General features: G+C 49.8%; 9 protein-coding genes across 9 annotated transcripts; 4 read left to right on the top strand and 5 right to left on the bottom strand.

The window, feature by feature from the left end:
* Positions 1-2252: 2252 nt before the first annotated feature.
* Positions 2253-3104, top strand: N7482_007142 (uncharacterized protein; the record flags this gene model as incomplete). Its single annotated transcript, XM_056689267.1, has 1 exon — positions 2253-3104. One exon carries the CDS (start codon positions 2253-2255, stop codon positions 3102-3104), a length of 852 nt encoding a protein of 283 aa, XP_056541696.1.
* A 903-nt stretch (positions 3105-4007) lies between these two features.
* On the top strand, positions 4008-6289 carry N7482_007143 (uncharacterized protein; the record flags this gene model as incomplete). The annotated part of the gene is made up of 3 exons (XM_056689268.1): positions 4008-4297; positions 4356-4494; positions 4562-6289. 3 exons carry the CDS (start codon positions 4008-4010, stop codon positions 6287-6289), a joined length of 2157 nt encoding a protein of 718 aa, XP_056541697.1.
* Positions 6290-6666: 377 nt separating this feature from the next.
* Positions 6667-7374, top strand: N7482_007144 (uncharacterized protein; the record flags this gene model as incomplete). Its single annotated transcript, XM_056689269.1, has 1 exon — positions 6667-7374. The coding sequence occupies one exon, from the start codon at positions 6667-6669 to the stop codon at positions 7372-7374; it is 708 nt and encodes a 235-aa protein (XP_056541698.1).
* Positions 7375-7694: 320 nt separating this feature from the next.
* On the bottom strand, positions 7695-9692 carry N7482_007145 (GIY-YIG nuclease family protein; the record flags this gene model as incomplete). Its single annotated transcript, XM_056689270.1, has 1 exon — positions 7695-9692. One exon carries the CDS (start codon positions 9690-9692, stop codon positions 7695-7697), a length of 1998 nt encoding a protein of 665 aa, XP_056541699.1.
* Positions 9693-10928: 1236 nt separating this feature from the next.
* On the bottom strand, positions 10929-12128 carry N7482_007146 (uncharacterized protein; the record flags this gene model as incomplete). Its single annotated transcript, XM_056689271.1, has 1 exon — positions 10929-12128. One exon carries the CDS (start codon positions 12126-12128, stop codon positions 10929-10931), a length of 1200 nt encoding a protein of 399 aa, XP_056541700.1.
* A 1291-nt stretch (positions 12129-13419) lies between these two features.
* On the bottom strand, positions 13420-14110 carry N7482_007147 (uncharacterized protein; the record flags this gene model as incomplete). Its single annotated transcript, XM_056689272.1, has 3 exons — positions 13420-13615; positions 13667-13799; positions 13855-14110. The coding sequence occupies 3 exons, from the start codon at positions 14108-14110 to the stop codon at positions 13420-13422; spliced, it is 585 nt and encodes a 194-aa protein (XP_056541701.1).
* Positions 14111-14214: 104 nt separating this feature from the next.
* Positions 14215-15800, top strand: N7482_007148 (MFS transporter; the record flags this gene model as incomplete). The annotated part of the gene is made up of 2 exons (XM_056689273.1): positions 14215-14794; positions 14851-15800. The coding sequence occupies 2 exons, from the start codon at positions 14215-14217 to the stop codon at positions 15798-15800; spliced, it is 1530 nt and encodes a 509-aa protein (XP_056541702.1).
* Positions 15801-16014: 214 nt separating this feature from the next.
* Positions 16015-17882, bottom strand: N7482_007149 (MFS transporter; the record flags this gene model as incomplete). The annotated part of the gene is made up of 5 exons (XM_056689274.1): positions 16015-16496; positions 16596-16947; positions 17032-17109; positions 17194-17572; positions 17686-17882. The coding sequence occupies 5 exons, from the start codon at positions 17880-17882 to the stop codon at positions 16015-16017; spliced, it is 1488 nt and encodes a 495-aa protein (XP_056541703.1).
* Positions 17883-19865: 1983 nt separating this feature from the next.
* Positions 19866-21346, bottom strand: N7482_007150 (uncharacterized protein; the record flags this gene model as incomplete). The annotated part of the gene is made up of 2 exons (XM_056689275.1): positions 19866-20205; positions 20268-21346. 2 exons carry the CDS (start codon positions 21344-21346, stop codon positions 19866-19868), a joined length of 1419 nt encoding a protein of 472 aa, XP_056541704.1.
* Between the last annotated feature and the right edge of the window lie 497 nt (positions 21347-21843).

Genomic DNA, 21843 nt, shown 5'->3' on the forward strand with positions numbered 1-21843 from the left:
GCCCCCGTCCATCCCGCATTTTCATGGACCATCGAGAAGCACAGACGCTCGATATACCCGCTTTCGTCAAACTTCGCGGAGAAAATATCGCGGAGAAAAATATTGAACGTCAGAGACAGCTGTCTTAGTTTGTTATCCCGACGCTTGGTGAAGGTTAGGATCTGGGCGATCTAGCTTATCCCTCCAGCTGTTACCAAGCAGGCTAAACCTGTCGCAGCGTGCACTAAACAGTACGGACTATGTTTCCTAGAACACTACCAGGACGGTCAGCCTACTCCGACGGTGACAGCGATAGCCCCGACTGCCGTTCCAACACTTTAGTCTGCAAAACCCTCTTGTATCCGTCCCACCCCTCAGATTTGGCACCGAAGACGTGGGCGCATGTCCGACCGACGGGTCGAGACACTCGCCTGTTGAAGGTATTCATCTTCATATGGTTCAGTCGCATAAGAAGAAGAGCGGATGTGGCGAGGCTATCCACAAATGCATCGCGGTCTGTGGAAATCAGCTAAAAAACAGACACTAGGCAGGGCTATCAAGGATCACTGCGCGGAAGAGGGTATCTTAGCAGAGTTCAGCGTCGTTGGAACGCCTGAACAGAATGGCTTTATCGAGAGAGCAGGAGGTATTATCATCGCCATCGCAAGAGCTCTGACCATCGATTCAGGCCTTCCGAAGAAGCTGTGGCCAAAGCAGTCCGTACAGCTATTTGATTAACCGGATGCCTACAACACTATAAAACGGTCAACAAATTATCCCATGGATCGAAACCATGCAGAATCAAAACAATCAGGATCAAAGCCTGCGCCGAAACCTCTCGAATCTCCGGGCATATGCTCGCGCCGTGAGGGAATCCCACAAAAAGATAAGATGGCACCGCGCGCAGAGATAATAGAACCTCACAATAGCAGCTCTTCCTGGAACATCTGCTAGCGGTGGTTTCTCCAGTTCTCTCGGGTCAAATCGTATGTTCTCATCGAATACGACATCCTTCACCTCTTTGACGGTGTCAAGATACGGGAACCATACTCTCTAGATGTTCGATGCAGCGTATCCGACCAGATACCCTATCTCTACGCGCGGCGCATCTTATCGTTCTGTGGAATTCCCTGACGGCGCACATACGCTCTGCAGCCATATACTCGGAGATTCGAGAGGACTTAGGCCTAGATTTTGATCCTGATTGTTTTGATTCTGCATGGTTTCGATCCATGGGATAATTTGTTGACCGTTCTGCGGGGTCGTCGGTGCCCGGTTGATCGGATAGACGGCCGTATGGACTGCTTCTGGCCAAAGCTTCTTTGGTAGGTCGGAATTCTTAAGCCGAAAATGTGGCGCTGGAACAAGTGTGCTGACCCATATTTTAAGCATCCGGACAATGTGACTCTCGTCAAAAGCTGATGTTGAACCGTTCAACTACGGGGTCAACTGCCGGCTATTTTTTTTTTAAAGGCTAGTGGCTGGAAGCATGCTGTGAGGATTCTTAAGTGGGGACCGTTCTTATTGGTCCTTAATGTCGAGACGATCGGGGCTGGCAAACATGCTGAAAAGGGGTGGAGTATGCATGTGATGCCTGATTTCCGACCTTAAAAATTAGCCTTCAAGTGGCCAGGAGGAAAACCATACGTGGGGTTGCAATGGTAATCTTCTGGCGCCACATATGCAGTCCCGGCTTTTGGCCTGAACCCGTCCACGGCGTAATTCATCAGTCACGGTGCACCTTTCCAGGCCCAGCGTCGATTGACCCAATCTCAGTCGCATCGCCAGAACTCAGATGCAGTCATTCCGACGATCATCGATCGCCGCCTGAAGGATAGATCACGGCTCCGAGCGACAGGACCAGGTCCAAGATGCTGCACGGGGTTTGAAGTTGTTCGGGGGATGTTGCTGGACAGAGTCGTAGCCTGCCGATCACCTCGTGTTCTTCAGCCTCGGTGGGCCCCTAGGGGAATTGCCCGCCCTTTCGCGTGCCCTGAACATCTGGCGCCCAGACATACGCCCTTCCTTTCCTGAGGTACCATTGGACGGGGCCATAGCCAGAATCCGACCACCCGAGAATGTGCCGTCTTCAAGGCTTGGCTCATGCAACTAATTATGCGACTAATATCCCCAGGATACGAGCTTTTCTTGGGGGTGATGTGCGTGGGGCATAGTTAAAAGCAGATGGGCCCCTTGAAAATTTGGACTCGAAAACTTTATGTGAGAATTCTGATATCATTGATTGTGACCAGAGCGCTATTCGCTTATCCAAGATGGTGTCCTCGTCACTGCTTGTGCTGCCGCTCTGCCTCGCCTATATCCCTGCAACGGCAGCATGGGTCTTCAGCTGGACCAACTCCTCAGGGGGTTTCCTTACCGACCACGGCGATGTGATTCAGTCTTGCAAGGTGGTGGACAATCCCAAGGGGAACATATTCGACTGGGACCCCCAAAGTGGAAATTATTGCATCTATCTCTACAACAACAATAACTGCACCGACCCATCGGCCGGTTATACATGCAAGTCATGGCCCTGGAGCAACCATGTGGCAGGATCATATATCCATTCCTACGAAGTTGTAGCGAATGGTACCGACACTACATCTAGCACGTCCAACACCACATCAACAACCTCAACCTCAAGCTCAGCCTCAACATCGACGATGACGAGTACAACACAGACATCAGCCGTCGCCACGTCTACGTCTACCGCCGCAAACACTAGCTCGCCTGCCACTACACCGATCGCCGCAAGTTCTGACAACAGGACGAGCAAAGGCTCTTCGCTATCTGGAGGGGCAATTGCGGGAATCATTGTTGGTGTGCTAGCTGCCGCTGCGATCGCGGGCATCCTGTTCTTCTTCCTGTGCTGGCGACCGCGCAAAAAGGCTGGCTCTTCCAAAGTTCCAGAGCAGCCAGCACCAGCTATGTCGGAGCTAGCAGATGACGATGAAAAGAAGCCCGCTTCGCCCACTTCCGTGATTTCCCCAGCCTCCCTGGGACACGCTCAAGACGTATACCATGGACAGAGGTTGCGTGAACTGCCTGGGTCTACCGTCGCATCCGAAATGGGACCGGGCATGATGAGGGCAGAACTGGATGGCTCGACTCAGTGGAAGAACTGATATGAACAATCAAAGGTAAAGCTCATGCACCTTCAGGAATTTTTAGCGAGGCGGGATTGGATTTGGCGGGCGCGTCCTTTTTTAGTGTAATTAATTCCCCTTTTCAACGTACAAAATTCTTTGTCCAAATGAGCCTGTTACCGCGAATTGCACAGCATTGGAACAGTGCAGATCAGATCCAGTCCGATTTCTTTGTAAATGGAGAGCTGATTACGACCGGAGACCAGATCATAAAATGCTTCCTAGTCCCAAATCTGGTCAAGTCGAGAAGGTCACCGATCGTGCCCTGATTAGATAGGCAGCTGGAGGTCCCACAACAGACACAACTTTAAACTCTAACGGCCCTGGCTCACAGCCTTAGCCCCAGCTACTACCGTGAAGTGTAGCACGCTCGGATTGACCCCAATACCTTCCTTCCGATCTCGCGATATTTGCCTCTCATGTTGACAACGCATTGCAATTCACCGCATGACCCATGGGTGCAGGGTGGGGAACGGTCACGGGACCGTAGATCGAAGCCAAAGTTTGAGACACGCTCGTTGACATCATCTGGTGCATCAACAATGAGATTTTGTACCTTACTTGTACGCTCGGAAAACTCCCCTTTATGCTGACCATTCAGTACCGCAACGATAAGAGCTTGACTTCAGATCTCGAAAGCGATTCCCGAACTCCCTGCGACCTCTCCACCCCCATCTGACATTGCGATTTACGGCGTACTGGGTACGCGCTGGGAGACTAGGGATGAAGCCTTAAGCACCTCCACCGCGATAGGCTTGGATTGTTCCGTTCTCGCACGCATCAAACCTTTCATCTCAGGTCTCGGTGGTTTTGGGGGCTCTCTCTGTCTCTCACACCTTCCCCTTTGTTCCGGCTCCTGTACATAGCGTCGCCGCGTGAGCCATGCAGAATGGACTTCCCCCACTGGAGATTCGCACCAATCATGCTGTTGCAAAACCGTCACGATGGGAGCGGTTTCGCAGTCAGTTTCACATGAGGCCCCCAGAGGACGATGAGCCTCAGTCGTGGTGGATTGCCTCAACTGCTATTCCACTGGTGGCTGCGACCGCTGGACCGCTGGCTAATGTCATGTCTATTGTGGCGCTCGTTATGCCGTGGAGGAGCAAGATCATTTCTCGAGACGTGGGACCAGCTGGGAACTGGGTTCAAGAGGGCTATGGTGACCCTCATTGGTGAGTCGTGCAAGGGTCTGGGAAGTGTGGCATCTAGCTGACGGGACGGGACCTGGAGGGTGACTGCGCTGAACGCGGTATCGCTTTTCTGCGGTGTGGTCGGCAATATTTTCTTGCTTTTGAATTTTACTCAGACCATTCGATATATAATAGCTCTGCCCGTGACTATTGTTTTGTGGTTTATTGCTACGGGGATAGTAAGTGACGAAGCATCTCGATCTCGACCACGTCGTCCCTGCCTCTGCTAACAACCGCCTTCCATAGTTGAGCGGCCTGACCGCATCCCTTTCCATTTACAGCCCACCTATCCCGCCGAGCGATGTCTACTCCCAGGCATATTGGAGCGCGGTTATTGCAGCCATTCTCTACTACATATTGGGATTTCTTCTGATGATCAACATGCTTGGCTGCTTCCTGGGGAAGTACCCACAGCACTTTCTTCTCACGGATGATCAGCGTACTCTCATTTTGCAAATGACTGGATTTGTTGTTTGGCTTCTCATTGGCGCCGCAATATTTCAAAGCTTGTTGGATATATCATTCGCCGACGCGCTTTATTTTTCTGACGTCACAGTCTTGACTCTAGGGTTCGGCGATATCACTGCCCACACTGCGGTTGGAAGAGGTCTGATCTGGCCCTATGCTGTGATCGGCATTATCATGCTTGGTCTGGTGGTTGGCAGTATCCACCAGTTCGCCCGCGAAGTTCACTACGACAATGTTGTGCGCAAGCATATCGAGAACAAACGACAGTCCACATTTGACAGATCCATCACGTTCGAACAGCTGCGAAGTGGTCGCGAACTTCCAGGAAAGGGTATTGCCACTCCAAAGCTTACCCGGGAACGGTCCAACATCTCACAACACCGGCATCACAAACACCAACCCATCCGCAGAACCCTCACTGCGTTGGCGTCTGGTCACCGGCCCAAACTACTCATTATGAGAGAGGAGAAAGATCGGTTTGACGCGATGCGTGCGATCCAGTACGAAACTCTGCGGTTTCGTCGCTGGAACAACCTGTTCATCAGTATCATCGTATTCGGAATTGTGTGGTCATGCGGTGCCGTCGTTTTCTGGCAGCTGGAGGATATGACTTATTTCGAAAGCTTGTACTTCTGCTTCTGCTCGCTGATTACTATCGGTTACGGTGACTTTACACCGCAGTCAAACGCAGGCCGACCTTTCTTCGTCGTGTGGTCTCTCATCGCGATCCCGACTATGACCATACTCATCTCGCAAATGAGCGACACTATTGTTGCGGGCTACAAGCATTCCAGTGAGAAATTCAGCGATTTCTTTGTAATGCCCCGCCAAGCGGCATACAAGGGCGTTCTTTCCCATTTCCCCGCCCTCCAGCGGCGGGTACAAGAGTACCAGGAAAAAAAGCGGCTGAGGCGCGGATTTCAGGTCGGCATGGAAGTAGATGAGGCAGCTCCGACAGAGGAGAGACCGTCTTCGGCCTCGAATACTAAGAAGATGGAGCCAATTGTGCCGCTACGTAACCGCTCGTCTGATGGGCACCCACTTCGAACCATCGAAGAGCTTGCCCGCGAGTCCAACCCCTCTCCTTTTGAACTCGCGCAGCAACTTGCCTTTGCTATCCGCCGCACCACAAACGACGCACGAGAAGGCAAGCACAAGCGGTACACCTACGAGGAGTGGGTGGAATACACCCGTCTTATCCAGTTCACCGATCCATATTCGCGGCCCGGTTCGTCCGCGGATCGTGCTGCGCTTCCGGACGGCAATAGCATTAGCGTCGATGAGGCTGTATTCGGCACCTTGAACTGGGACTGGATCGGTGCGGATAGCCCCATGCTGGCGCACCAATCGGAACCTGATTGGATTCTGGACCGATTGTGCGAGAGCTTGATCCGTTATATGTCGTCGCAAGAGCTGGCGCGGGCTGCATCACGTGGTCAAAATGATGATGCGGCAGAGGAGCCTACATTAAAGAAGGAGAGAGATTTAGGCATCGAGGAGACGTGATGAATTGGATGGACTGATGATTTTCTTTTCTTTATACCTCATTCTTGCGTATAGCAATATAGCATTGGCGGTTTGAGATGATTTAAATTCAACGTTGCATATTCGCTTTCCCGTCTGCGCGTTGGATGACAATTTTATTTCCAATGTACATCTTTCATGCCTTAGCAGGCAGCCTCATTTACTTCCTGCTCGGATCGTGCCACCTCGTCTCTCATGTCGTTTTGTAACTGTGACGGCGCAACCGATCCACCCATCTGATTTATCGGCCCCTCGATGCCTTGGCGGCTTAAAAGGACACTCCGACCCCCTTCTTCAAGCATCTCCGCCCACATTCCAAAGACCGGATTCATCCCCACTCATCGCAACCACAGACCAACATGACGTCCAACATCCCCGAAATTATTCTCCTCTGCATGGATTCCGAATTCATCACGGCGTTTGATGAGGCTTTGCAAACCCAGTGGCCAGATTACTCGCCGGGAAAAGTTAAGATCACCACGGTCAACGAGCGCCTCAATAGCCTTCCCCCGTCGGTAAAATTCGATTTGGTGGTGTCACCCGCCAACTCTTATGGCCGTTTAGACGGCGCCTTTGATCATGCTATCTCGCAGACATTCAGTCCCCGAAAGGACTACCACGCGCTGACTCGTGCGGCTCAACTCGTTTTGTACGACAAATGGCGGGGATTTGCCCCACCAGGCTCATGTACCCTCGTTGAGTTCCCCGAGAATCTTAAACAGAACGATCACAACTGCAGCTGGGTCGGTCTTTGTCCCACGATGAGAGAGCCTGAGGATGTGAATTGGGATCGCGAGGTGGTATACGAGTGTGTATGGAGTTTGTTGTGCCAGATTGAGGGGCACAACCGTTCTCATGTCGATAACAGAATTGAGACGATTCTAATGGCACCGCTGGCTGCTGGTATTGGGAAGGTCAGCAAGGAGCGCTGGTCGGCTCAGACGGCCTTGGCGCTTAAGCATTTCGTTGCAGCGCTTGAGAAACCTCAAGTATGGAGCACTCTGCAGTGGGATACGATCGAGGAAATTGACAATGAAGTGCATGCGACTTGGAAGGTGAAGAAATAGGATATTGCGTTGTGCACGGTGGGGACAGCGGTAGCTTTGTACGCACAGGAATCAAAGAGGAGCGAAAGGAACTGTGTTGATTGAACTACCAAAACACCTCGGGCCAAGACAATTGCGGTGTGCGTATTTTGAGAGTAATACGCCCCACGGTATTCTGTGTAATTCACAATAACACCAATTGGGTTGCTGAATCTTATTCTTTCTGTCTCTCATTTCTCCACCAATTGCTCGAAGAGCCGCAAGTCGATACCTCGACTTGGTTATCCAAGGAGGTCACGAATCATGCATGAGACACTCAACAAAATTGGCATTATAGAATGCTATATTGTCTTCCTCCCCCTTCGCCGCCCTTCGTTTCTCACTGTACTGGGAAGCGAAAGACGGGGGCGAAGAGAAGCTATCCTCTCTTTGTCGGGCAAAGAGCGAGGTGTTGACGTTAGCTGTAGCGGTTGACACAAATCAGCCAAACGCTTCGATTCTTCCCTCTTGAGCACCCATTGCTCTTTCCCTCCTATAGTACGCTTTTCATATGGGAGGGATCGCATCCAACTGATCCACTTCCGAACCACTTGAATTGCATTTTCCGGCGTAATCTTGAAATACTCTTTGTGGGACCTGGAGCAACCAGGGCATTTTTTCTCAATTCTCCTTTGTTCAAGCAGTTCCATATGCACCAGGGCTTCCACACGACAGATATGCGGGACCTTTTGCCAATCCTCGTGGCCCTCACCTCCGTTAAGATCCGGGAAGTGTGCACCGATTTCCTTTTTGCATTGGTTCGCCCATTCTTTGAGGCGGCGAACCACATCTGCAGAACGTCCAATTTTCAGGTGTCCAAAGTTTCCTTTTTGCCAGAAAATGTAGAGGAACCCTTCTTGGTTGATTTCGCTCGGCAGGAGAGGCTTAGTAAGGAGTTTCGCTATACTTTTGGCCAGCCCCCCTGCGAGAGGCGTAGTAATATAGGGTTTGAATTCCTGAATTGGATTGATCTGAATTGGATTGATCTGAATTAGATTGATCTGAATTGGATTGATCTGAATTGGATTGATCTGAATTGGGTTGCTCTCAAGGTCTGGCTTTATCCTTGGCAGTGGTGAAGGGCTTTTGTCTTTTTGAGAAGCTGCCTCCTTGCTTACGAAGCAAATCCAGCTAGTAATAGCCAGTAGCCGCCAGTCATGAGGGGAGAGGCTGTCTTGAGGTCCTTGAACCTTGGAGAGTTTCTCAAAATCTGGTTTCCACCCTTCAAGGTCACGTAATGCGACCCTCCGGTGCGTTGAACAAAGTGCCACATGTATGAGGCGCTGGATCTGTGAGAAAAGCCCACTAATCTCCACGGAAGCCAAATTCGCAATTGACGGGACGCTGGGTCCTGTAGAATGTCGGATGCGGCATCGGGTTCCCTTGGCCGTCCATGCTGGGCATAGTGAGCTATCTTCCCTTAGATGCTGTATAATCTCGAGAGGCATAATTTTGTAAAGGGGCTTTTGAACACATTCAACCTCATTTTTGTACTTAGTTGATGTTGATGAGGGAATTCCGAGCGTGCCCAGTGATACGAAAGCTTTCTCACTAGGGTTGAAAGGAGTTCGATTGCAGGAGGTAATGACTTTGCTGTCTCCACCTTGGACCATGCCTGTCGAGTTTGGTGGAACGGGATTGATATCGGATCTTTGCTTTTGTGACTTCTGGCAGGCCAGATTATAACTCCCCAGTTTGGTTCTGAACATCATTGACTTGGGACCTGAAAAGTCAAGATCGATGTCGCCGACATTTCCCGGTATCCATAATTCAATTCTCGTATGCCGGGAGCGCTTCGTTCCTTTTGACCCAAAAAGGGCAGAAAGCAAGCCAAGCTCCTCTGGCGATTTAATTTCCCAATATTCTCTGTCGTGGAATTCTGAGCCATTACCAAGAAGAGCCACTTTATTCTTTGTACGCTTGCTCAATACTGATGACAATTTTGTCTCTGGATCGGAGAACGAGGTCCGGAGTTGTAGTTTGCAGGTCTTGGCTCTGCGCGTACGCCCGGAGATTGGCAAATGGGCCGCATTTTCCAACTTTATGGTGGAAGTATTTTCTTCCTCCGGATCAGCCTCGCTGCCAGACTTTGACAAAGATTTGAGTATGGTGGTTGCATCGGGAGTTATCGTGGTAATCCGGCAAGTAACGCTAAGATCATTTTCATTGCCGCTGATGACATTCGCAATCAAGCGCGGAGAAACGACGAAATTCTCTGTTTGACAGTCGGTTTCATGTTCGGACTCAAGTGACCGAAGCCCTTTGGGTTGTGACTGAAGGCATGGGGCTGGCGAGAGCATGGTCGTATCTCCCATAACCGATGCTGGTCATGGCCATGAGGGCAAAGAAGGATAATGAGCGAATGCTACAAGCCAACCGTCTCTTATAATAAGTATGGGGCGATATAGGGCCTCGAGGTGTCAGGCGAAGTCGCCCGGGCGCATAACTAATAATGCAGCCCGATAGCGCTAACGGGTAGCCCGATATTCCAAGGTCGTAGGCGCCAAAAGTCCATTCCGTATAATGTGGATGCCTAAGGACGAACCCAGGTTTCCAGGAGAGATTTTGTATTCAACTATTAAACTGTTTAACGCTGGCTGCCTTTTGGACTTTGGGCCTATCCAGGCATTCTGAATGCCTCTTTTCAGTCTTCGTAAAATTCTCCGGCGGTCTGTGTGGTAGCAAGGCATACACTCACAACCCGATTCAGCCCTTCTGTGTACGATGTAACCCTGAGGCTTATTTTATGCGAACGAAACAGCAAGGGACGAAACCAGTGTTCTTGCCTGTGACGCAACCACAAAAATGGCCGTATGCCCAACACATCTAGCTCTCAATTAATTGGTTAATACAGCCCAACACACCAACTTTCGCATGATGCACCGCCCCGTCCCGAGATAGCCAGGGAATACGCGCCATGCTAGGCAGGAGCTAGAAAATAAGCCTTGACCCGTTAGTTTGGGGGCCAAATCACGCGGAGGCTCCAGGTGACTCGATCCGACCCCGCCAAGAATCCTTCGCAAATATTTGCAGTCTCATGTAAATGACTAGGCCGCTGTTAGAATGACGATGTCTCTCGTGCGTAAAATGGATTTGAAGCCAGTTGTTAACTGCTCAGCCTGCAAGAAGTGGAAGCACTTGTAAGGCGATTCAGAGCGTCCTGTGCCCTTGCCTGGTGCTAGTATAAGTGGGTCCACATTCCGTGACTCCTGCCGTCTTGAAACATCGACGGCGTTTCCGTATCACAGCCACTCAGTTGGTCAAACCCCCTCTTCGTGATAGGATTCATAGGGTAACGGGCTATGAGCGAGATTTCGATGTTGAGAACAGGATCTATCCACCCTAATTATATGATTCATACCTCGTGGAATAATCGTATTTCATAGATGGATCAAAATATCACTTTTTCTGGCCCGAAGAGGCATTATTAAGAAATTTATTTGGTTGCTCTGAGCCCCAAAGATTGGATTTTGTTGGAAGTATCAGAAGACATTCATAATTCAGGGCAATTTAAAAATATTAATAAATAGTTATCATCATCCCCTCCAGACTCTCCGGCATGCAGGACACGTCGTCCTAGGAGCTGTTTGCAACCACTGATGCATGCACGTCTTGTGGAAGTTGACTCCGCACTGAGCTTTGCACCACACGAGATCTTCGTATCTTTCCTCCTCATCTCCAGTATGCTCGTCTTCATTGTCTGTCTCATCCCCCGCATCACTGGTATCGTCGGCGCCCTCTTGAAGCGCACACAGACAAATTCCACAATCTCCTTCAACAGTCCGACGAGTAGGAATAGGAGGGCGAGCGACAGAAGCAACGGCTTGTTCAGTTCTTCTTTGAACGGCCCTAGGAGGAGGGCTTCTAGAATGGACATGTGGTGGCGTCGTTCCGCGCGATTGGACATTAGACATCCGAAGAGATGCTTGTGGACGTGCTGCTTCCGTCATCGTTGTATTGGACACCTCTTGTGTGGCTGTCGGCTGGATTATGGCTTCTCTACTTCGCACCCGCTCCGGAGGGCCACGAATTGATCCTGCAAGTCGTACCGCTTGAGTGCTTGTCGTACTGGTACTTTGCTGTCTTGAAACGGGCGATAGTATTCCGCTCCCCCGCGGTGTCTGATCTGTGTGGCCACTCGAGCGGGCTCTTGGGCCTTGGTAGTTTGCATCAAGGGTGTAGCCAGGATCGGTGCTGGGAGTACGAGTAGGTGCGGTGGCATTGTGTCGGGTGTTATCAGGCACAGCCGAATTGTGATGAGCATTTTGAAGGCGTGCGAGCATTCTTTCCATTTCCAAGATCTTCGTCTCCAACCTCAAACATCGCTCTTCCGAGGTTTCTCGGCGAGCATTCAATGGCTCTGAGACGGAAGTATCTCTGGACTGTCTCCTGGGCGACGGAGGAGGAGATTGAGAGCGTAGGAAGGAGCAAACTTGTTTCTCCCAACGAGTAACGAGATTCGAGGCCTGGTTCTGATGCCAACGTTTGCATAGGACATAAGGAGCGAGATCTTCGAGTATGTCCTCGATACTCTGCCCAGCACGAAGCGCTTGAGTGCCTTGACTCAGAAGATGCATGGCGCGGCTGCGGCCATGGGCGTTCGTCTGGTTATGGCAGCGCCGACCTTGGGACTTTGCGTAACCAGCACACCAAGGCTCTTTTTCTGGTTCAAGCCCGATGATTTGGGAAAGTGCAGGTAGAGACGCACGCGCCATATTGTAATTCCCGGAAGACATAATTAATTGGGACCGAATGTGTCGGTAATATGCCACGATAGACAGGGTAGGTGGGTGGGGTTAAGTAACGAACGCTTGCTTCCGGGGAAATCTCGATAACTTTATAGTACATCATGACGCTGTCCTTTCAATCTGTCGTCGGCCAGCAGCCTGCAGTATAAGGCTCTGCCCTGCCACGGTTCCATGGCGCAGCTCTGAGATAACGGAGGCAGATGGCGGAGACGGGCCGGTGCGCGGTTCGACCACATTTTGAGTACTTGGGGCTTGGTTGGAGCAAATCCGCCATTGATAGGCTCATTCTGCTAGCTCTGCATAAGTTCGGCGCACCGAGGGGTAGTGGTGCAAAGATGGGTGTGTTAGATTGCGCCTGGCGGTTAGCCCCCTCTATGATTGGCCCCAGAACCCCGACGGTGTGTACAAAAGGACAGGCAAAGGGGGCGGACCATGCAAACTGACTCGCGAGAACCAAAAATAGCGATTCTTGATGGGCACGGTGAGGCTGGACATGTTTCCAGCTCAACGGGAAAGTTAACTTTCATTCGCTCGTAGATAATGTCATCATAGGTCGTGATTTTTGTCTCTGATCTTGACAGAGTTGTGGCGGAGTCGCGGGAGGAACCTTACGGTTCACTCGAGGGCCAACGTGCCCTGTTCTCCACTCACATGGCCGACCGTGAATGATCGTGTTGATTGGTGTCGCAGCCGCAGCTTTTCCTTTCCCACTCTACATCTGATGCGATTATTCTCAGGTCTCCTTCTGCTCTCTGCACCCTTTGCAACTATTGAAAGTTGTCCAAATTCAGAATACAGAAGAATGAATATTACCATGATAGCAGTTTCTGTATGTGACTTCTTGATTCTTTGGTATTGAACTTCGTGTGTCGGTGTTTGCACCTGGTTGATGGGTTCCAATAATCTCGGTAGTCTTCTCTTTCGTTCTCTCTCCAGATTTGTAGCCTTGTTGAATGCAAAAGATTTCCTTGATTTCTGTATGACTTGGAAGATTGATATCGCAAGTAAGTTTGACACGGGTAGTCCCCAGTATGAATAAACAGAATAATTTCGAAGAATAAAGGGGCTTCCAGGTCAACTCCTCAGTGGAAATGGATGAACCGAAGATGAGGAGGGTATGTGCAGCGTGGTCGACCTTGAAGGGGAGGGGAGAGAAATCCCGTTTGGGCACCCAGATCAAGTGCGCCACTGATCTTTTCTTCGGAGAGGGGACAATCAGGCCGGCCATTCCTCGTCACTTGAGGTAGATGGAAATCACTGCCTCACAGCACTGCCAAGCTTAAAAGTCCTGCGGCAATCGCTTCTGCCTCTCGAGCTTCCTCCGAAGGTGAGCCGTGTAGCCGATTAATATCATAAATCCAAGTCCCATAAAGAAGAGCAAGGAGGTAAGCCTTCGATCACAAACTTTTCCGTCGTCCCAAAAGTTGCATGTGATGAACGAGCCATAGATGAAGATCATGACCGCTAGTAGGGCCCTGATTCCATCAGCATGATAGTCCCGTCACAAAATCTCACGCATCTCTTACTTGTATGAGTGTCTGGCAAATGGTGTCACAAAGCATCTGACAATGAGGTCGTCCGGAAAGGAGTCCGCAATCTCAATAAGGCGGTTGGGAGGTGCGCCATCGTCCAGCTGGGCGATCAGATGTCGATTTACGGCTTTGAGAAGTTGTGTTATCTATACTGATCAATGTGGTCGACTTCAACGACGAACCCGACACATAATGCAATGAAATGAAGGGAGATGCGAAGGAGGTAGAGAACAGCAGACTTCGCTGGAGCAGAGGACAGAAGAGTGAGAGCCAAGCTTCGAACACGGCGTTAAGAACATCAACTGTGCCGCCGGAGAATCCCGACCGCCCGGTGCAAGGATACCTAATATGTGCTAACGCCTCAACCCTAACCCCCATACGCGCCCCCTGTAATTTCTCCGCCCCCCTCCCCGAGGTGGTCTTTTTTGTTTCTAGCATATTCCTTCTCAGGCAACTGGACAGAACCGTCTCCCACAAGAGGTTCCGGAAAATTCAAATCGAGAGCAACGATAGTAACGACAGCAATACTCACCCTGCCTGCTATGCCGGCGCGAAAGCCATCAGCACCATCGGCTCGCCCACCAGAGGAGCTTGACGAGCAGGCCCCCCTCTTAAGGGCGCATGAGGCTGGCCATGACGACCAACCCAAGATAACTTCCCTTCTCCGCCACCGACTCTTGCTCCTTGTATGCCTTTCCATCATAGCCGCTGACTTTGGCAACTACCTTGGCTATGCCCCTCATATTGAAATTCTCGAGTCCATTATCTGCCGCCAGGCTCGAGGGAGCAACTCGCTTGGGGTCGATGACAACTGCAAGTCGCCTCAAGTGCAAGGAGAATTAGCCCTGATAAATGGGTGGAAGGACACATTTGACCAACTACCGGGAATTCTCGTTGCGCTTCCCTATGGGTTTGCGGCGGATAGCATAGGGCGTAAGCCCATCCTGGCACTTAGCTTGGTTGGACTCATTCTCGAAGAAACCGCAATGCGACTAATCTTCTTGTTTAATTCTACCCTGCCGCTGCGGATGATTTGGGCGACGCCCGCTTTTCAGATCATAGGCGGCGGACCCCAAATTGCGACCGCTATGGCCTATGCTATGGTTACCGATATAGTACCAAGTAATCAAAGGTAGCGATTATACCTTCCCTATGCTAATTATGCATTGACTAACAAGGAGGATCTTTGTTTAGGGCATCCGTTTTCTTCATCCTGTCTGCTGGGACTCTATCGGGCGAAATTTTCGCCACTCCGCTTGCTGCATTCCTCATGACGTGGAGCCCATGGATTCCTTCACTACTAGGTCTTTTGTTTCAGTGTTTAGGGCTGCTTGGAGCTGCTTTCATCTCCGATGTGTCTTTCAACTCAGTGCAATGCAATGAACAACGCAGCCTAGAGGAGCAGGAGGACGGCCAGGAAGAACGGCATACTTCGACCTTGGTTCACGATACAACTTGTATGCGTTGGAAAAATGCTATGCAGCAACATTGGAACGACATTCAAAAAGGGTATACAGTATCCTGGAACGCCAATCTTTTCTACACTGTTTGTGCATTTCTACTAGCAAGTATCGGTCGCCAAGCACTACAGCTTATGGTTCAATATGCCTCAAACCGCTTTTCTTGGAGTATCGCGCGCGCCAGCTCACTCATCACGCTGAAGGGTATTATTAATCTCGTGCTTTTATTGATTATTCTCCCTTGGCTTTCCGACTATCTGAATAAACGTTTACTTCTGTCACCTGCCGCTAAGGACCTCCGCATTGTCCAAGGCAGTGTGTGGATTCTAACTGTTGGCTCGACTATCATGGCTGTTTCTACTAATCCGGTGGCATTCATAGTGGGCATTATCTTGCTCGCATGTGGATGGGGGTTCTACTCGGCCCTGCGAAGTTTGGCCATGGAACTCGCATCGCCATCACAAGTCGGCATTGTGAACACAGCTATTGGGTTCGCTCAAAGTACCGGTTCCATGGCCTCAGGGCCCATACTAGCTGCCGCATTTCGTCGGGGAATGCAGGAGGATGGGTTCTTGGTGGGATTGCCGTATATTTTTGCGGCTGGTCTATTCTTTCTATCGGGTTGTTTCACAAGCTGTGTTCGCATTCCCAAGAAAAGTGGCCCCTGAATGTCCACCAAGGACTCTATGATAGTGTTCAGAAAAACCTGTTATCAACATATTAGAAAACCATTCCTTAAATTTAAAGATGATTCTACCATAATAAAGAGAAAGAAATACATTTCAAGTGTGTATGTGGTCGTTCATCTGACCTAAAAGTTCGTATATCGAGTACCTTCAAATATGTACCTTTTTGTCGGACCACAAACTCCCCGAATGGAGATCATTTGATATTCTGATCCTTCTTCCTAATTCTTGCCCCATATCTGTGCAAGAGAAAGGGCACAGGAGCGAACGCCAACGCAATAAAAGCCAAGAGACTGTTCCCCCACCCCATCCCCAGACTATCGTATAGGCCCTGACCTGCGAGAGGCAACAAGCCTCCGGCCAAACTTCTAAGAATGTTCATCGCCGCCAGGGCGGAGGCAGAATGTGTCGGGAATGCATTCACCAGATAGATCTGTGCTGGCTGGAAAATGCCCATCATGGCGAATCCAAACACTCCTAGCCCAACCACTGGGACCACTGGGTATGCATTAGTCTGCAACGACCACCCATACCAAAGAAGACCAATGGGAGCTAACAGGCCTGAGGGAAGCATAGGCCACAGATACTCCTCTGGTTGAACATCTTTGCCCAAGGCGGATGCTCTATTCTTCTTTCGTTCGGCGACTTTGTCTGACGTATAACCAATGATGAAGATGCCTGATGAAGTGAAAAGTCATGATGTGGCCTTGCATTAATCCGAAACTTTGCAAGTAGTCTAAAATAAAGCCAGGCAAGGGATGCACGAAGTCGACTTACCTAAAATGGTCCCAAGTCCATTTCCCAAGTAAACCAACCCAGATATGCCGGTTGACAAGTGATACTTGTCCTGGAAAATGTATGCCAGCGTTGTAAAGACAAGATATTGATATCCGTATACCACTGCTACGTTCAGTGCAATTGTTGTCACCACGAACGACGTCAACAGAAGCTTAGGGGGACGAATGAGAGCCTTAACGATGACTTCCCGGCGAGAGACCCCCGGATCCAGGCGGGACTTCAATTGAGGATTACCTGTCTCCCTACGAAGTCTCCGAGTTTTGGCCTCCAGTAGTACGGGAACGTATGTTTCACGAATCAGAAAGGGGCACAAGACCGTAAGGATGGCCATCTACTCCACTGTGAGTCAGAACGTACTATATCTCTCGCTTTCGCATCCAATGTCCATTTGTCGGTCCGTTTGCCCAACGCTTACCGGGATAGCAATAACCCAAAAGATCCATCTCCAGCCAGCAGCCTCGTTAAGATAACCTCCCGCAATGGGAGAGAAGACCTAGACACGATGCCATGTTAATATTAGAAGCCTTGTCTCACTCCTCACAGCACCATCTATTGGTCTCGGCTGGAAATTCCTTACAGGCGCCACTAACGATCCTAAACCCCAGACGGCCATCGCGGTCCCCATCTGTTCAGGTGGCATGAGATCGCCAATCGTACCTCCTCCCAAAGCCAAAGGCGTTACCCCTGCGCAGCCGGAGACGAATCGGAATGCCAGAAACATCCCCACATTTCTGCTCAAGGCACACCCAATGGTGACCCCAAGGAAGATCACGTTTGTCACATGGTAGACAATGGCGCGACCATACAATTCAGACATCGGCGCCACAACAAGTGGACCAACAGCGAATCCGATCACATAGATCGATACGACAAACGAGTCTAGTTCTGAACTGTCAGATCCAAGAGATCTCATCACGTCCTGAACTGCAGGTGCCAGCATGGATGAGCCTAGCGAACTAGTGTTGTAACATCAAGCATCAGTCACACGTATATACACCACTTAAGTGAGTTTGGCAATATTTGCGAGGACGGGCCGGGCCGCCCTCGGAGTATTTGGGGCAATACGTACGTGACAAATGTTAGGACTGTAATGAAGAAAATATGGCACCAACGGTACGTGGCACTCCAATTCATAGGGTTTGAGGGATCTGCGTCGCCATCCCAGAACACTTCGTTGGGGTCAGGCATGCTCTCTCGATCTGCGAGGCTGTCATCCACAGGCAAGGCAATAGATGGGCCCTTTTCGGCATCGTGGGTCGAGGCCATATTTTGGCAAAAGGTGGAGTAGGGGGGTGGGGCCTGTCAATATGGGAATTGGGGTGAGACGAAAGCACTACTTGGTGGGCTCGATCAGCGAAAACTCAGCACTTGATCCTCCTTAAGTATTCTATGAGAGATAGCTAGCGTATTTTATCGCATGTAGACGGTATTTTATTGCGTATTACATTTTTCATATCATAAAATACTTATATGCACCAATACTAAGGGAGTTAATGGAGTAAATTGGTTGAGAAAATACGTAGGGGATCGCCCCTAAGAACGTCTCATAGCCCGAGGGGCTAGTATTGGTAAATCATAACACGGGCATTTCGAATTGACCATATACAGTATACTACTATACGAAACCATACGGAGAAGTGGATGCATGCTAATCAGTATGTCCTTACTTAGCAGACTTGACAGACAGATACTCAGAATTAAGATTTCCCTGTCCTCGAATTAATGGACCTTTTTCAAAGGTATTTTAAGCAGTCCCTACTTTACTCCATGGCTATCCAGGCAACTGCATGTACAAGCCTGCTATATTTCAAAGGAAAGGGTATTTCGACACTTGCAATACTATCTAATCGCATGACGTTGTTACCGTCCATGATAGGGGCCGAATAAGGAGCTTGTTGAATGAAAAACGGGGGGATACACCGTGTCTATGACACGGTCAAACAGAGATGTGAAGTGCAGGACTGCTCAGGTGCTCCAACAGAGCTATCTGTCAAAATCAGACCATGCAAGCCCCAGGGGAAAAGCGATGTGCGTGTCGCCGACGCTAACGAGCGAGAGGTCGCCCTCAATTTTAATCTGCAAAATAAAAGATAAAGATCCGAATTTCAGGGCGAGAACATCAGATTACTAGCTCGGTACTGTGATGGACTAAGTCTATCAAATAACTTGTTGCCTAATCGATGCCTAAGCATAGTGTTGGTTGTGCACAAAAGATCGTTTATTGAATCATGAGGATAGCCGTCGCCGATTGTACGTGCTGCCATCTGCTGCTTGCCTTGCCTGTTCGTCTTGCCTCTATTTGTGGAATAGAATGGAAGCATCGGGTTCCGTTTGAAAGATAGGAAGATCTGCTAGGATAATCCGGTTTAGGGAGGGTATACTATAGTAGCTTCCCCTTCCTGTTTTCTTCTCTCCTTAGCTTCAATTTCATTCGTGAATGGACATCTTTTCTTTTTAGACCTTGTCGCATCTCAGGCAACCTCATTTACTAGCGCGAGCCGTAAGGGGTAAGTGCCGGGCGGGTAGCGGAGATCCGATGGCAAATTGCGACGAGGCTCTCAAGGCGAGAATAGCTAGCAAGATAACAACCTTCAAAAATTACGTGTACTTGTGACACAACACAACAGATGTAAGATGACAGATCTATGAGGTTAAATTATTCTAGCGAAATATTTTTCTAAAAATTAAGCTAGCAATGATAGCAGGAAGACAAAACAGTACAAAATACTTGTCAAGAATACGCAGTGGTTTGTCATACATACATGTAAAGGAGAAGATCGACTGAATCTGTCGTGTAATTATCAATGCTTAGCTGTAACATTATCACACCACAAGCATCGCCCGTAGGAAATTCGTGTGATTAGGGACCTTTCTCAGTCCCAGAGGTACTTGATACCGCTCCACTAAGACCTAGAAGCGCACACACCGCCATATATTATAATAGGACACGATGCTAAAGCTCCCAAGAAACGAGACACGGCTGCTGCTACATACGACAGAATCTTTCCCGTCACTTACTAGAGAAGCATCACTTAAAAAGCAGACAGCGATAGGAGATTGAGTTTCTCTGCCGCCTTGATAACTGCGACGGCAGAAAGCACAAGAACCTCGCTACCTCCGCTTGATTGGTCGCGGGGCAAGGATATGGGAGAAGACTACACTGGAGCTGGACATATTACTTATGGGACCTAAACTTCATCTCAAACCATCTGTGCAAGCGAAAAGTGTGTCCCTCCAATCATCATAAAATCATATATGAGGAATGGTCGACAGCCAGTCGATGCCAATGAATGAGCCAGCGGGGAGAGCCCGAAGAGAGATCATCATCAAAATGATCGTTCCCACTCGTGCGAAATAGTACACAAAGAAAACACCCTCAAAAATCACACCCTCCAGCAAAGTTCGCCGGCTTTCCGGGTCGATATAAGACTCCAACCATGGCACATGTAGGCGATACTTTCTGACACACCAAGCCAGGAACAACGGGACCACAGCCATCCAGAAAGAGATCCATGGTATTATAAGAGCGATCAATGAGATAACTCTCCAGGCCCACCTTTCAGCCAAAGTAGGGAAGACAAAGTTCCACCTAGAATGTATCAGATAAGTTACGCTATTTGCAGTGGGGAAGGATTGAAATTGAGCACTTACGCGGCCACATGAATTGCACTAAATGCCTGTAGGCCAATGGCGGCACATATTGTCAAAAGCGCTTCGTCCAATGGGGATAGTCTGCCAATCATGCCATCCCTAGCCTGATCCGACCAGAGCTTGTGCCTCGATCTTCGAAATAAGGATTCTTTGGGGTCACTAGCCTCCTTGGGTTCCCTATCAACCGTCTGTTCCGTTGGGTGCCGCCAGCAATGCGATCGCGCATCGAGAATCTCGTGTACCCAGGAAGATATTTCTTCACTGTTTCGATTGTAGGGGATATGCAGGGTGATCGGTGTTTTCATGTCCTTCGGTTTGCACCACCATAGTGCATATGTGAAGAATGCACAAAGGACGTAGGCAACAGTAGAGATTTCAAGTGGACATATAGGCAATTGGAGAGCGGCTCTCGCGAGAATATTAATCGTAACCCAGACGCTCTGCAGTATCGCTAATAGCTTTGCAACCGCGTCCGCCTTTGAGTGATCTTTGATTTCTTCTTCGTCGAGGTCGCCGGGCTGGATAACTCCAGCTTCGATAAGGGGGATAATATTCTCCACGCTGATTGTATACAGCCAACCATCTTTGGTCCGCAGTTGAAACCCACCCATTCTAATGCAAAAGCCATGTGTCGTTGTCCACTCTCGATCATCTTCCCTCCCGTCGGCTTTGACGCCGCTGGTGAGTAACTGCCCTTGAGTGGACCGGGTTTCTTGAGTTTTGGCTTCGTCCATAGTGGCTCGAAATGCCCTGTTACAGTGTGCGGCGGCATCTCTCGCGGAATGGAAATCAACTGCCACGTATATGACCATAATTTCCGGGGCAATGAGAGTGTAAATCCACGCGGTGAATTTTCCCCAAGCTCGTGCCGACCCTTTCACGTATACGGGCAGTTGAAAATGGAGTGCGGCCCACGTGCAGGCAAATATTGTCGTCAAACATGTCCACAAGATATCCCAGCTTGACCGACTGGCGTCGTCAAATTGCCAGCCTTCGAGGGGATTGGAAGTAGAATTTTGGGCCTGAACATGGCCAAAAAGATAGACCAGGGTTATGGGAACGCCAGGATATTTCCACATTGGCCGGAGAGGTTGTATCTTGCAAATATTTTTGAGAAGCTGAATGACGGCGAATACCCAGCATAAGGGACAAGGAGGGACGGAAAGCAGGCTGAATCGGTGGTGGGCGCGGCTGCGGGGTTTCTAGAATCGCAGGGATCTCAGGGGGGAAGGGAGATCGGTAAGGCTGGGAAACAAAAGACCCCATAATTTCCAGCTTTGGCGCTAGCTGAAGCTGATGGGCGGTTGATTCTATCAGATTTATAGGCTGCCACCCTGGACCCACTCACCAGAAGCGCCGATCCGTCTACAGCTTATGCGGAATGAGTATGTTCCATGTGTTATTAGCTCGCTCCCATCTTTCAGATTCGTACGCCTCCTGACAGCTTTATCTACTTACATTTTTGGCTTCATAATCCTTGTAACCTCTTGAAATTCACGCACGCAAAGCCGCCAATCACAAGATAGGATGGTCTGGACTCGATAAGCCCCAGCCGGGATGGATGTTGGAAAAAGTG

Source organism: Penicillium canariense (genome assembly GCF_028826845.1).
Source record: "Penicillium canariense strain IBT 26290 chromosome Unknown utg000004l_segment0_segment0, whole genome shotgun sequence".
Taxonomy (NCBI): Eukaryota; Fungi; Ascomycota; class Eurotiomycetes; order Eurotiales; family Aspergillaceae; genus Penicillium; species Penicillium canariense.